General features: G+C 48.4%; 2 protein-coding genes and 1 long non-coding RNA gene across 7 annotated transcripts in view; 1 reads left to right on the forward strand and 2 right to left on the reverse strand.

Annotated features, from left to right (window-relative positions):
* Txndc11 (thioredoxin domain containing 11) overlaps window positions 1-4,506 on the reverse strand; it is a 60,320-nt gene extending 55,814 nt beyond the window's left edge. Inside the window, exon 1 of one of the 3 annotated variants that reach the window (XM_078024658.1) lies at window positions 4,389-4,506. Coding sequence is in view for 2 of the 3 variants with exons in the window: in XM_005327186.4 (XP_005327243.2) it covers window positions 3,541-3,791 (251 nt within the window). In the remaining variant the exon portion in view is untranslated. Of the gene's footprint in view, window positions 1-3,540; window positions 3,934-4,388 lie in introns of those variants that run through there. The other 2 variants (XM_005327186.4, XM_078024656.1) reach the window with 2 other exon arrangements.
* LOC144367595 (uncharacterized) lies at window positions 2,552-10,089 on the forward strand. Its single transcript, XR_013427157.1, has 2 exons — window positions 2,552-3,269; window positions 8,372-10,089. It is a non-coding gene; the product is annotated as an uncharacterized LOC144367595 (long non-coding RNA).
* A 70-nt stretch (window positions 10,090-10,159) lies between these two features.
* Window positions 10,160-14,867, reverse strand: part of Zc3h7a (zinc finger CCCH-type containing 7A) — a 34,674-nt gene continuing 29,966 nt past the window's right edge. For all 3 annotated transcript variants that reach the window (XM_078024655.1, XM_078024653.1, XM_078024654.1), the window contains 3 exons: window positions 13,281-13,414; window positions 11,548-11,711; window positions 10,160-11,069 (listed from right to left, as the gene is read on the reverse strand). In XM_078024655.1, coding sequence (XP_077880781.1) covers window positions 10,880-11,069; window positions 11,548-11,711; window positions 13,281-13,414 — 488 coding nt within the window. In that variant the 3' untranslated portion in view covers window positions 10,160-10,879. The remainder of the gene's footprint in view (window positions 11,070-11,547; window positions 11,712-13,280; window positions 13,415-14,867) is intronic.

Genomic DNA, 14,867 nt, shown 5'->3' on the forward strand with positions numbered 1-14,867 from the left:
AACCATTTAAATTGCATCTTAGGTGTGAAATAATGCACTCTGTGGGAAATTATAGGTATCTGACAGCTCAAGAAAAGAGAATCACAAGTTAGTACTTTTGCTCTGCAGGTTCAGAGGAGTTCCTAAAGTAAACAAGCCAGATAAAATACAAGACCAATCAAAAAACAAACATTAGCCATGCCTGTAATCTCAGCTACCTGGGAGGATGAGGCAGAAGGATCATAAATTCAAGGACACCCTGCACAACCTGGTGAGATCCTGTCTGAAAATGAAATAAAAATGGCTGCAGTACGTGTGGCTCAGTAATAGAGCACCTCCCTAGCATGTGCAAGGCCCTGGGTTTAATATCAAGTAATGCAAAAAGAGAAAGAGAGAGAGAAACAAACAAACTAGCCAGGAAAGAGAAACACTTGCCTCTGCTCTATCAGAAACATTCATAAAGCTGAGGGCCATGGCCCATGCCTGTAATCCCAGTGGCTTGGAAGGCTAAAGCAGGAGGATTCAAGTTCAAAGCCAGCCTCAGCAATTTAGCGGGGCACTTAGCAACTCAGTGAGACCGGTCTCTAAAAATAAATGTTATTTTATATATATATATATATGTGTATATATATATATACATATATACATATATACATACACACACACACACACACACACACACACAAACAAGAGGGCTGGGGATGTGGCTCAGTGATTGAGCACCCCTGGATTCAATCCTCAGTACAAAAACAAACAAACAAACAAAAACATTCATGAGTTTCCATTTATCTCTTGAATTTGTTTCCTTTTCTGGGGGAAACAAAAACAAAACCAGATCAAAGATGTCTCACAGCTCTGAAATATTTCAGGTGCAAAAAAACTTGAAGAGTTGGTTGTAAACAAGAAAGGCCCATTGCAAATACAATTTTTTTTTGGTGGTGGGAACTGGGGATTAAATCCAGGGGTGCTTTACAACTGCATTACACCCCCAGCCACATCCACCCTTTTTTTGAAACAGGGTCTCACTAAGTTGCTTAGGGTCTTGCTAAATTGCCAAGCTTGCCTAGAACTTGTGATCCTCCTGCCTCATCCTCCCAAATCACTGGGATACAGGTGTGTACCACCAAGCCTCGCTGCAAACCCAATTTTTACACAGAACTTATACCCTACACCTTCTTCAAAGGAGAATAGAGGCAGATTTGAAGTAACAACCCTCCAAATCAAGGTAAAAGCAAGCAGGATAAAGTCATGGAGATTTAATGCACAGAAATGCAAGTAAATTAAATACTCAGGGATGCACAATTATTAGCTGTGACTCAACCTAAAATCAACTTTTTTTTTTCCTTCCACTATCTAGTTTGAACTCAGCTAAGTAACAGACACTAAAGAGAGCAGTCATTTATTTCAGGTCTGGAGCTACTAGGAATAATTAAATAATAACAAAAAATTTTAAAGATCCCAAAAGACTCCATTTATTCTCCCTTAAGCCTCTGTCCTTATTAAAGATCTTAAAATAAGAAAAGGGGACATAAATGCTAGAGTCAGTTGTGTGGCAATAAAATAGTAACATGACACCATTCCATCAAAAAAAGATGGAAAAAAATAATCTGAGTCTAGTAACAGATTGCCAAATTTGCCAGTAGCACAGAAAGAAGACGAATAAACAAACTCATTGACAAGCTCACACTCATTACCAGATGCAGGTCAGAATTTTATTGTTAGCTCTAGAACCTGGATTTATACTCTTCCTTCTTCCTGAAATCTCAAAGAACTTCCTTATCAAGCCATGTTGTCTCAAAACAAACACAAAGCATCATTTCTACAATTAGACAGACTGAAGTTTAAAAAAAAAAAAAAAATACCCAGGTGCAGTGACACACGCCTGTAATCCCATCAGCTTGGGAGGATGAGGCAGGAGGATCACAAGTTCAAAGCCGGCCTCAGCAATGATGAGACACTAGGCAACTCAATGAGACCCTGTCTCTAAATAAAATTAAAAACAGGGCTGGGGATGTGGTTCAGTGGTTGAGTGGCCCTGAGTTCAACCCCCAGTACAAAAAACAAAAAAACACAAGAAACTCCACACTTTTGGAAGAAGGACCCTTCTTCCTAATATGAACCCAAATGCCACTTGCAAAATTCTACCTTGTAAAATACTTTAGTATATTTTCCTTGGGGGAGGACAATGATGAAGAACAAGGTTAAGACTCTAAAGAATTCAAATCCAGCTCAGTCATTTAATAGATGGGTTTGATTTCAGGCAGGTTTTATAAGGACCATGGCTTGACTTTCACCTATAAATTGGGAAAGATAACAGTATCTTGGGGATTGTAAAATTTAAATGAGCTATATGCTATGCTCTCAATTACATGTTAAATGAATAAATGCACTCATATGGACACTAGTTACCAAGCAGGTACTTCTGTTCACTAGGAGACATCTAGTAATGTCTGGAGACATTTTTAGTTCTTACATCTAGGGGTATGTGCTACCAGCACCTAGTGGGTATAGGCCAAAGACAAACCTTGAATGCACAGGACAGCCCCTTGCAACAAAGAATAACCTGGCCCCAAACTGCCTGCAATGGTGCTGAGATGGAAAAACCCTGATTGTAGTACAATATTTGCCACATGGCAAATGCTCTATGACAGTTATTCAAATTTGTTATTTTTCCACTAAAATATCTAATCCTGTGATATCTTCTTGGCAACAGGGGCCATATAAACTTAAAAAAAAAAAAAAGAAAGTCTGCTGTTGAAATCCTCCTCTTGGCTGAAATGCCAAAAGGATATTATCAGCAGCAAGAGGTTTTAGATACGCTTGGAACTGGGAGGCCAGAGTACAGCTGAAATATAAATTTTGTATCTTTGTACTTCCCTGAGAAGAGGCACATTAACTTTCATCCCTCCCTCTCACTATCCTCCCTGCACCCTAGGAAAACAACAAGCTTGTCCAGCCTCAAAACTATTTGCCTTTTCCTTTACCTTGGACCCTCTTCCCTCAGCTGACTTCTTCCTCCTCCTGTGGGCCTCCAATTCCTTAGGAAGGCATTTCTGTCCCACTCTCCTCTCTATTCTCCACCCAGCACTTCTTGAAGCTCTTTAAATGGTTTCCTCCTTTATCGACTGTCCCATCCACTGGAATAGCCACGTAAGAGGGGCGCTGCTGACTTGGGGAGAGCCGGGCAGACCGGGTGCCATAACCATTGCACCCCACGGTGCCTCCACTCCCCAGAGCCTGGGCCTCAGACGGCTGAGAACGACTCCTCCGAAGGCAAGAGGGAAGCGCAGGTGAGAGGGGGTCTTCGATCCCTGGCGGAAGTGACAGGTGCACCCTCAGAGGCATGGCCACCTCCCCGGGGCTGGAACGGGACGGAGGGCTCCAGGCAGCACCCGGAAATCTCACCCGAGCGCTGGCCGGGCGCGGGCACAGGGCAGCCGCGGCCGAAGGCCCGGGAGGGTCAGGCCGGCTTCCCCCGCTGAAGCCGCTCGAGCGACCCGGCCTGAAGGCCCCGAGCCGGCCTGGCACGCCGACCCACCCGGCCGAGGCCCGCCGCCTCACCTGCAGGTGAACTTGAGGGCGAGGAGCAGCGCGCAGCCGAGCGCCACGGCCCCGCAGAGCAGCTCTGGCCGCTGGCGCGCCATGAGGGAGGCGCTGCGCAGCCCGCGGCGGAGCCGGCCCGCCGAGGACGCTGGGGCCGGGGCCGGGCCAGGGGAGCCGGAGCCCGCGGGGCCGCCGCCGCCGCCACCCTCGTCCTCGGCGTCGTCGCTGCTGCTGCTGCCGCCGCCGCCGCGGCCTCCGCATTCCGACATTACATGCTCCCAGTCGCCGGCTTTATACCGCTGCCACAGCCGCCGCCTCGGGCCCGGGGGCCCGGCCCGGCCAGCCGCTCCCCAACCCCGCAGCCGGCCGCGCCCGCTAACCCGGGGCCTCCACGTCAGCCGCGCCGCGGCGGCGCTCCGCCCCGCGGCTCCGCCCCCTGCTGACCGAGTCTGCGCGAACCCGGGCTCCTCCCGGCCATCCCGCTCCCTGGGGCCACGCCCCCTCGGACCCACAGAGTCTGCGCGCGCCGCTCAAGGCCCCGTCTTCATGTCACGGGCCCGGTCCCCCGCCCACGGAGTCTGCGCGGGCGCTGCCTTCCGCTGGCGTCTCTGGCTCCACCCCCTGCCGGGCCAGTCGGCGGTCGGGGTTGACCAGCCGGCACGTGTGCGCGTGTGCAGTTCCGCGCGCCACGCTGGGTTTTCAGAGCCCCGACGACACAGCAGTCGGGTCCCCTCGTCTCACTAAGAACTTGGAGGACTCCGTGCCACTCATTTATTCGTGCCGAGGCGAGAAGGGACCCAGGGGTGGGAGGAGAGCGGTCCCGGCTTCTGCACCTCGACTCGCACATCTGTAAAATGGGGGCTCACCGCGTCCTGCCCTCAAGATGGCACGAGGTGGCGCCTGGAAGGTGCCAGGCCTGGTGGTCCTCAGTACGTCTCTGGTGACTGCTGTTTCCCGCCGCCAGCCGCCGTTCCCTCCTGTGGGAAAGTCACGTGACCGAGGTCACCAAGCTGCCGGTGACAAGTCACACTCCAAGGTCGTCCTGACGGAGAAGCCTCTCCAGCAACCCACCCTGTGCCCCCAGTGTCTAGGTCGCTCTTTCTGTGGACACACAGGTTCTAGGAGGAACTAGGGAGGGGGCCAGCGACCAGTGATCTCAGGCTTCTGAGGGCTGGGGTCGTGGCAGGTGGACTGTGCGGGTCCCACTGTCAGCTCAGCACTTGTGTGTTCAGTGACTCTGCGCGTTAGAGCCTGGGGACTGCGTCCTGGCGCCTTGCACAGGCTGCGCAAGCACTGAGCTCAGTGCACAGACCGGTTGTCCTCAAACTTGGCCATTCTCTTGCCTCAGCCTTCTCTGACGAACTGGGACTACAGGCATGTGCCACTGTCCTCAGCTGTTAGATCTTTTCTAAGTAAAATCTGTGAATTCAAGTTGGAAAGAGTGACACAGGATTTGAGAATGACAGGAAGAAACTTTGCCTTGAGGAGGAGGGGACGGTACACTGGGGGTAAGTCTACACGATTATGCAGCTACAGAGGCCTCTGATCAAGACGTGGCCTCCAATATCAATAACTAATAAAGATTACTATTCAATAGCTCATCAAAGAAAATCTGAGGGAATTACGGCAGCATGATGTCATGCAAAAAAGGTGTGTGCCCCCCCACACACACCTTTCACAGGTCAGCTGTATTCCTCAGTGCAAATCCTGTCCCTCCTTGTCCCGTTCCATTTCCACAGATGTAAAGTGAATTCTTGCTAGATGGACCAGACATTTAATGGTCAACCACCAGGGCCCAGTTTCCAGGCCCAAGGTGTTTGTGACTCATTTACACCTGTTATTTTGTTATTTGTTTTCCTCTTTGCCTGTCTTGTCTCTTCTTTACTGTTTTAATAGCTATTTTCTAGCATACCACTCATTCCTTTAATGATTTTTAATTTTTTTTTTAAAGAGAAAGTGAGAGAGGAGGGAGAGAGAGAGATAGAGAGAGAATTTTTTAATATTTATTTTTTAGTTCTCGGCGGACACAACATCTTTGTTGGTATGTGGTGCTGAGGTTCAAACCCGGGCCGCACGCATGCCAGGTGAGCGCGCTACCGCTTGAGCCACATCCCCAGCCCCATGATTTTTAATTTTTAAATTTTTTTTAAGAGAGAGTGAGAGAGGAGAGAGAGAGAGAATTTTTTTTTAATATTTATTTTTTTTTAATTCTCGGCGGACACAACATCTTTGTTGGTATGTGGTGTTGAGGATCGAACCCGGGCCGAACGCATGCCAGGCGATCGCGCTACCGCTTGAGCCACATCCCCAGCCCTAATTTTTAAATTTTATACTTAGCAGACACTAAGTATTACAGTATACATATTTCAGTATCTACTTCATATTTATACTAACAATTCCAGAAAGATAGAGAAACTGCCCCAGTATAGCTCCAGCCACTCCTCTCTCCTTTGTGGCCCCTATTAACTTTGTCTATATGTTACAACTCAACCATATCCTGTTATATTGTTCTTACATAATCTTGTTTTTAAAACTTTAGAGGAAAGAATATATTTTTGGAGGAGTTCATTAATCTTCACATTTGCCATTTCTAGTTCTCTTGATTTCTCTTTCTGTAGATTTGCATTACGTGGCATATTACTAAAGAAAACCAGTATGGTCTCCTTGCTGGGCCTCATTCACTGTAGGTTGCTGGAACAGAATCTGCTCTATGTTCCATAAGCCATCTGGCATCTGTACAGGCCTTGATAAGGTTCAAAGTGCTTTTGTTGCCTGTGGTTTATATCATGAGACTTGTAATTCCTTGAGAACACACAATCAGGCTAATGTCTTAAGGACCAGGAAACACCCTGAATTAATAAAAGGGTGTGCCCTTTCCTCTTCTCTGAGAACCTAAGCTACTGCTCTGAAACCAGAATGTTCTTCTGAAACAATTATAATTTCAGAATAAGTCTTTGGGGTCAAGTGGCACTAACTTGTCCACATTAGCAAGCATCTGAGCTTTTTTGGCCGTTCAGTGATCAAGTTGGTGGGATTTGGAAAAGGGTGGGAGAAGAAACACACAGACGTATACATTTCCGTAGATACCAATTCTTTCTAAAAACTAGAGAGAAATAATGACCATTCAGTTTTAAAGCTTCCAAGCATTTACTTACAAAGCAGGGCGTACCTACCATGGTCCAGGACAGCAGGAATGGAGGAGGGAAGCCCAGCCCTCTGCCTGGGTCCTTATCTGTTTCATGGAGACTCTGTATCGTGATCCCAGAATGGGCTTTCTACAGATTTGCATTTGTTCCTCGCAACAAATACTCCCAAGAAGCCTGGATTCTAATTTCCTCAGACAGCTCAAGTTTGCAGGGTACACCAACTGCCCAGGAAATGGGCCCTCCTTCAGTTTTTCATTGAGGCAGCTCCCTGAAACTTAGTCACAACACCAAAGACTCTTCAAAAAGCCCAGGTAGGGCAGGTGGCCCCAGGAAAGATGAGGGTGATGGAGGCAGCCTGCCTACCCAGGACACCTCAGACCCTGGGGGAGTAGTAGGCAGAGGCAGGATTCCCCTGCAGCCTCTCTCCATTACAGACAATAGAATTTTTTCCCCCTGCAGATTGAATCCAGGGCCTGATGCCTGCCAGGCAAGCGCTAGGCCAATAAGCTACACCTCCGGCCCTCTTATTTTTGAGACAGGGTCTCACCAAGCGTCCAGTCTGGCATTGAATTTGTAGTCCTTCTGCCTCAGCCTCTCAAGTACCTGGAATTACAGGCATCTGCTACCATACCCAGCTCAGCTTACAAAATTCTACGGGGACACAAGAACTTGCACAACAATGTGAATATTCACAATGTCCAAAAAGTGGAAACAGTTCACACCTCCGGCTAATGAATGGATAAACAAAATGTGGTCTATCCATATACAATAGAGTGGTTTTTTAACCACGAAATGATGTACTCATACATACGAAGAAACAGTGAACCTTGAAAATGTGCTAAATGGTAGAAGCCAGTCGTGAAAGAACACATTTAACTCCATTTATGTGAAATATGCAGGAGACTCCAGAGACAGAAAGCAAGTCAGTGGCTGCCACAGCCTGAGACGGGGTGGGAGGGTGAGAGGCAATGAAAACATTCTAAAATAGGTTATGGTGATTTTGGCACAGCATTACGAATATACTTCTTTTAAAAACTTTATTTTTTTATATGGTGCCAAGTGCCTCACACGTGCTAGGCAAGTGCTCTACCACCCTACCACCGAGCAACACCCCCAACTCATGAATATACTTTTTTGGGGGGGAGGGACAGGGAACCATGAATATACTTTTTTAAAATATTTTTTAGTTGTCAATGGATTTTTATTTTATTTATGTATATGAAGTGCTGAGACTCGAACCCAGTGTCTCACACATGCTAGGCAAGTGCTCTACAACTGAGCCACAACCTCAGCCCGTGAATATACTTTTAAATTAAATCTCTAAATTGTATACTTAAAAAATGGTGAAGTTTGTTTTATCTTAAGAATAATTTGAGCTGGGTGCAGTGGAGAATGCCTGTAATTTGGGAGGCTGAGACAAGAGGATCCAGAGTTCAAAGCCAGCCTCAGCAAAAAGCGAGGCGCTAAGCAACTCAGTGAGATCCTGACTCTAAATAAAACACAAAATAGGGCTGGGGATGTGGCTCAGTGGTCGAGTGGCCCCCAAGTTCAATACCCAGTACCCTCCAAGAAAGAATCACTTGCTGTTACAACACCCCCCCATGGAGATAGCGTGTCCAAGAAGACACATGATCACTGTCCCGACATCATTATGGAGTTGGAAGTTTGGTCTCACACTTTTCCTTTTCCTCTGTTCTCCTCAGGCCACCTTCTTTGCCCAATGAGCCATACACTTGAAGGATGGGGGTGAGATCTCCCACAGAATGATTAACCTTGACTTCCTGATGCTGAGACCAAGGATGGGGGTGAGATCTCCCACAGAATGATTAACCTTGACTTCCTGATGCTGAGACCAAGGCTGTGACAGCAGTGATCTTCGCTGCAAACCAGAGCCTGAAACTGGCGGATTTAGGCAGAAGTGGAATTCATGAAAGAATGGTTTGGGGCACAGAGACTGCTGGGAGGGTGGAGGGCTGGGCACAGACCCATCTGGGGGAGTAGGGGAGGAAAAGTCTCCACCACCTGTAGGACTTCAAATAAGTTCTGTGGATTCCAAAGGTTAGAGCGACCGATGTTTTCATCTTTAACCAAAACAGCACCGGGGGCAACCTTTCAAGATCTCCTATTCTCTGTTTTATACATTTATTATTATTACTATTGTTACTATTATTATTATTAAAAAGGCCAAAAGGAGTTTGGGAGAAAGCGTAAAGGAAAAAAAATGCATTGAAGGCCATCAGACTAGGGAGACTGAGCAGAATCATGATTAGCACCCTGTTGTACAGGAAATGTCACCACTAAAAGATGATGCATTTGGTAGGTAGGATTGCTTCTAAAGCATTTGTGAAGTAACAGTGTGCCCACGGATAGTACCAGTTACTCAGAAGGTGGAGGCAGGATTGCTTGAGCCTCAGTTTGAGGCCAGCCTTGACAACATAGTGAGACCATCTCTTAAAAAAACAGGCTGGGGGTATAGCTCAGTGGTAGAGCCTTGCCTAGCAGGCACCAGGCCCTGGGTTCCGTCCCAGCACCACAAAAATATAGACATATGTGCATAAGAAGTAAAAATCCAGACTCGGGCTGGGGTTGTGGCTCAGTGGCAGAGTGCTTGCCTCCCACATGAGGCACTGGGTTCTATCCTCAGCACCACATGAAAATAAACGAAGGTATTGTGTCCATCTACCATTTAAAATAAATAAATAGGGGCTGGAGTTGTAGCTCAGAGGCAGAGTGCTTGCCCCTCACACGGGAGGCCTTGGGTTCAATCCTCAGCACCACATAAAAAAATAAAGAAAAATTTTAAATAAAATTTTATTATTTACCCCGGGAGACCAGAGGCCCTCCGACACCTTTGGGGAGACTCGGGGGGCTCCTCCTACTCTGAACTGTTGGTTCTGCCCAGTGCCCCACTTCCACCCTCCTGCTCGGCCCCGGAAGCGGGCCCAAGCCTCGCCTCCTTCCCAGCAGCCCACCTTCAGGGTTGTCATGAGGAAGTCATTCTGCCTGAGGGGGTTCGAGGGTTTGTCCACCACAGACCCTGCCTGTCAAGTCCTCATCTGGCCCCTTCCTGTGGCCGCCTGCTCCCGGCCCGCCACGCTCTTCTCCCTGGCCCGCTGTCCTGCTCCCCGTTTGGCCAGTGCCGTTGTTTCTGTTCCCTGGCAGCCCACTGTGCCCAAGCCCTCGGTGGTCCCTTTCAGCAATGCCAGGGCCTGTTGAGGGTGCTCTGTGGACTCCCACCAGCTGGCCGCCGTCCTCCATGCTAAGTAAGTCCCCTGAACAAACGGCACAGCCGCCCAGGGTCACGTATCACTCCACACCAGAAGCTACAGCCCGACTCGGAGAAGAGGGTATATGTGAAAAGCTGCCTCCAAGTGGCAATCTGTCACTCACTGCTTAAACTAAAACATCTTTTTTAAACCAACTTGTGATTTTGATACCCAGTTTCAACAATTCTTTGTGGGGAAAGAACCACACCAAAAAAAAAGGTCATCTATATATAAATTTTTTTTATTACAGGCAATATTGGTCCATACACTACACGATACCAACAGTACAAGTTTAGTCTTTCAAAATCATCATTTAAACAGCAAAAGACCAAGAAATAAAATTTGATTCAACTGATTATTTTTCAAAATAGTCTCAATGCACATTATCCTCACTTCCCTTATTATAGTGAAACATACAAATACAGAAAAATACCCCATTTAACATATACTAGTGTTAAATGGTTATTTGGCTTAAAATCTGAGTTAAGAAAATCCTTTTTAGCAACCTACATACAGATAAGTAGCAAACTTTATTATATTAAACAAATTCATTCCGCTAAAACATGTAAAGAACTTCATTCATCATGTATTCTGATCCCAGTACCAGTGTTTATTCTCTTACCGTCACGGTTCTTATCTGCAGGACCAACTCAAAGAATCGTCCTAGACATAACCTTATCCTCTTCCCAACACACTTCATCCAAAAGTCTGTTCAACAGAGGGCACCCGGGTAGCAGTCACTTCGCCATTTGATGCCAATGGTTCCGTGAGAGCCTGGCGGGACCTGTTAAACAGCTCGTTTTCCTACCTACTGTGGGTTGCTGCTCAGGAGGAACGATACACGCCAATACAAGCAGAAAATCTGCAGCTCCTCTGCTACGTGCCTCAGAACACTTTCAATTTTTCTGGTCAATGCTCTGATTAGGTTACATAAAAGCCAGCATATTAGTTTAAATCTTTAAACAAAAAACTATATTTTCCAAAGTCATTATCATTTGGGGCAATTAAGTGATCTTTTCTTGCTTTGTTGAGCTTCATCTGGAGGGCGCTTCTTCTTTCTTCCCACTCTTGAAGTTCAGCATTTCCATGAGCAAATTTACAGCTGCTGCCTTCTGTGCAGGAACCATTCATATACCTGGGAGGACGAGGCAGCTCGGTAAGGCTCACAGGCATTTAGGAAAACCAGGCCACAATTCATGGAGAGAGAAACTCCACTAGCTTTATGAATTGCATGTAACTCTCAGGAATGTTTCTATTCACTTGTTCTGGTGCTGGGTATGGAGCCCACGGTGTGGGCCTCTAAGTACGCACCTTACCATGGCCAGGAAGCCAGGGCCTCCTGTCGCGAGCTCCACCCCCAGCCCCAATCTGTACTTTTCATTGGACACATCTAAATAGTTTAAAGTACTGATTTCTCTACAGATAACATGCCCATAAGATTCACTTTCCTAGGCTTAAGCTTCCTAACTGGGTCTGGGGTAGCTCACTGGTAGCACAGATCCTGAGCAGGTGCGAGGGTATCTGCCATACCAGACACTCTGTCCCCTGATCATCTCCATGAAGTTGCAGGAGTTCAGCAACGTCCACAGGGAAAACTGTCCAGACCTACATACCTCTCACAAACACTAAAACAGCCTGTCGGGAAGCGGTGCTGCCAGCAGTACTGGTCGTCTTCCGTGTGGAAGACCTTCTCTTTGTGCTTCTCTGAAGAGATGTGGCCCTGCCACTGCTTCTCGCTGTTACAGTTCTTCCCGCACATCCAGCAGTGAAAGTCCACCTAGTGGGGGGCAGAGACAGTGGCCGTCAGGGATGCCGTCTGCGTCCTGAAACTGCTCGGGGACACCGGGAGGTCCCGATGCCACCTGATCTCAGTCCCAGGTCCACTCTAAGGGAGCAGGGTAAGAACACAAAAGTCAGAGTTGAAAGCAGGAACAAGGAAGAGACCGCAGCAGGAGGATGCAAGCCAGCACACAGAGAGCAGAGGCGGCGTCCACTCCTGCTAGGCACCCAGGAAGCCTCCAGCAAGAAGCTGAACACACACGGATGTTTGTCAGGAGGACAAGAGGCAGGTTCAAATAAGGATTCTGGGAGGAATGCGCACCACGGGGGAAGATGGGAGGACGAGAGACAGAGCACACCAACTCCGGAAGGGCTAGCAGCAGCTCTGCCCCATTTTTGGGGGCATGAACTGAGCCATGATTACGGGTCAGGTTTGTGCCAGGAGCCAGGAAAGTACAGACAGCTCTCCCCGGGGGAACCGTCACATGGAATTTAAAAGCTACAACAGGTGGAAACTCTAGGGGCTGGGGTTAGTCATTTCCCAAGTGTCCTGGCGGAGACATACCAGACCAGGCCAAACGCGAGGCCTGCAGTGGGCCGGGCACGTGGACCTGACTGCACCAGTATGGAGAGGTGCCCAGGCCCAACAAGGAGCAAGCAGAACACAGGCACTGTGCGACCCAACAGGTAGAAATGGATCGACGATACGTGAACACGGCCTAGAAACACAGCATCTGGTCCCTCTGGGAAGGGGACCAAATGGACTTCCAGCTTGATCTGCAGCACTATTTATTTTTGCAGAAGCAAACATAAGTGTTAACCCTGGTGGACCGGGCAGGGTGGGTTCAAGCCATTCATTATGGGAGCTACTTTACCTTTTTGAAAATTTTAAAAGAAAACCAAAGCAGAGGACAGGGGGAAGTGGTGGGGAGGGATGGGAACGACAGTAGAATGAATCGGACATCACTTTCCTCTGTTCATACATGACTACATGACCAGTGTAACCCCACATCATGTACAGCCACCAGAACGAGAAGTCACACTCTATGTAATATAGAATGTCAATATACAGTCTACTGTCATGCATATTTTAAAAGAATAACAAAAAAAAAAGAAAGAAAGAAAACAAAACCAAAACAGAAGCAGACCGTCAGTAATTCAGGTGTCTCCACACAGACGCAGAGAGGCCAGATTGCAGGAGATCAGGACGGAATGAGGCCTGGGCACCTTCTGTGGCCTCCCCCTGGGATCAGTGTCCGTGCTCATCACAATTCGGTAAGAATCACAAAGACCCCACTAGAGAGAGGTCATCCATCCGCTCAGGGTCCCAGGCTGGCCAGGAGAAGAACAGGCCTGGGACGCACAGTTAGGAAAAAGGACTGAGACGGGGAAGTTCTAGCCCAAGGAGACTTAAGCTAATGGCAGGAAACTCCTGAGGAGAGAAGAGGGCCCCAGAGCAGGGCAGGCAGCAGGAAATGGAGTTGGGTTTTGAAAAAGGTAGGAAAGAAAAAGACTCCTCTCAACCCCTGGCCGGCCGAGTTGGGCTGAAATGGCCCTCGGTACTTACGGTGACCTCAGCATAATCTGTCGGCATGTGGATCTGTTTTCCATTTTCCTTGTTTGACTGACTGGCTACATCATCACTTTTTTCATTTTTTTGACTCTTTAGCCAGAGTTCATAAAACTGCTCCATATCTTGTACTAAAGAAAGATGGATTATTTCAGCAGCAACAAGGGAAAGCCATTTGAACCCATGCGTTATCATGCACATTTTCTATGTCAGTCAGCAGGTTTTCAAAACAAGGCGAGAGGGCCGAGGGCGACCGGCGGTATTAGATACGGGGAGACGGTCCAGTCTGAGTAGCAAATAAATTCTCATGCGTAAGAATCAATTTCAGGAGAATTAGGCCACAAACATTAGTTTGCAATATTAATTCACTGTTCCCTGCATTGGCCAGACACCCTGGGAGTGTTTAAAACTCACAGCATCATAAAGGCACTGCCAAGAAAGCCTTGGCACTGCTTACCGCCACCCGGCATCCCACCTCAGTGCCATAACCACGTCAGGCCTCCAGCACGGCTCGGGGGCTCAGAGCTAATACACTCCCCACTTTTCACTGACCAGGGTCCCATCGCTGATGGGAGCCCGTCAGTCAAGCCGCAGGTCAAGAGGACTGACGTGCTGGGGAGCAAGTTGCAACAATACCACTGTGACCAGGTCCTGGGCAGTGGCTGCCAGCTGCATCCTGTGGCAAGAACAGGTAGTAGTGGGCGTCACCACCAAGTGCTAAAACCAGGCTTTCTCAGCCGCGCCACTGCTGACACGCTGCCTGGAGAATCTCTGCTGCCGGCAGCCGTCCTGTGCGTTATGGGATGCTGGACCCTGCCCAATCGCCAGAAGCCAGGAGCGCATTCCCCTCCGTTATCTCTATGAAAATGTCTCCAGACACTGCCACCTGTCCCCAGAAGGAGGGAAGCTGAAGGGCCCGATCTGTCCTCCTACAGAGCCACTGTGTTAAACACTGGTCTGAGCATCTCATCTGCACTTGGCTTCCTGTCTCCTCGAGGGTTTCTAATACTGGATCATCAGGAAAGAGGAGAGAGAAACTAGAAACTTCTCAGGAGCAGCGGCAGCAAGAGTCACTGCAAGATCTTAGGAGGGCTGACTGTGTGTCCTTAAGCAAGACAGCCAGAGGGACTCCCACACAAGCACACAGCAGGTGGCAGCCTTCAATCCAATTAATTCTTGTCATCCAGAGACTGTGGTCAGTGTATTTCTGACGGTTTATTTAAGATTAAAGAACAATGTTCCCTGTAGCAAGACAGTTTATGGTCAGAAGGAAAAGGTGGTCTGTGGCTCCTCTCAAAGGCTCCAAGAGAACTTAAAACCTGACCAAGGCGGAAGCTCCCTCTTTGGTCTCGACTTCCTGTGGAGCCCTCCTGTCTGCCTGGCTGCTCCGGAGGGAGGGCGGGAGGAGGGAGGGCGGGAGGAGGGAGGGCGGGAGGAGGGAGGGCGGCGGGTGCCCCGGAGCAGGCCACCTGGTGTAAGAAGCTGCGGAAGGACCGGGCTTCCCTAGACCACTTCTGGGGAACACATTTCTTAGATGAAGCGATGCACACCTCCACATTCCCATCCAAACCTGACCTAACGGAG

This window comes from Ictidomys tridecemlineatus, chromosome 10 (assembly GCF_052094955.1).
Source record: "Ictidomys tridecemlineatus isolate mIctTri1 chromosome 10, mIctTri1.hap1, whole genome shotgun sequence".
In the NCBI taxonomy this organism is placed as follows: Eukaryota; Metazoa; Chordata; class Mammalia; order Rodentia; family Sciuridae; genus Ictidomys; species Ictidomys tridecemlineatus.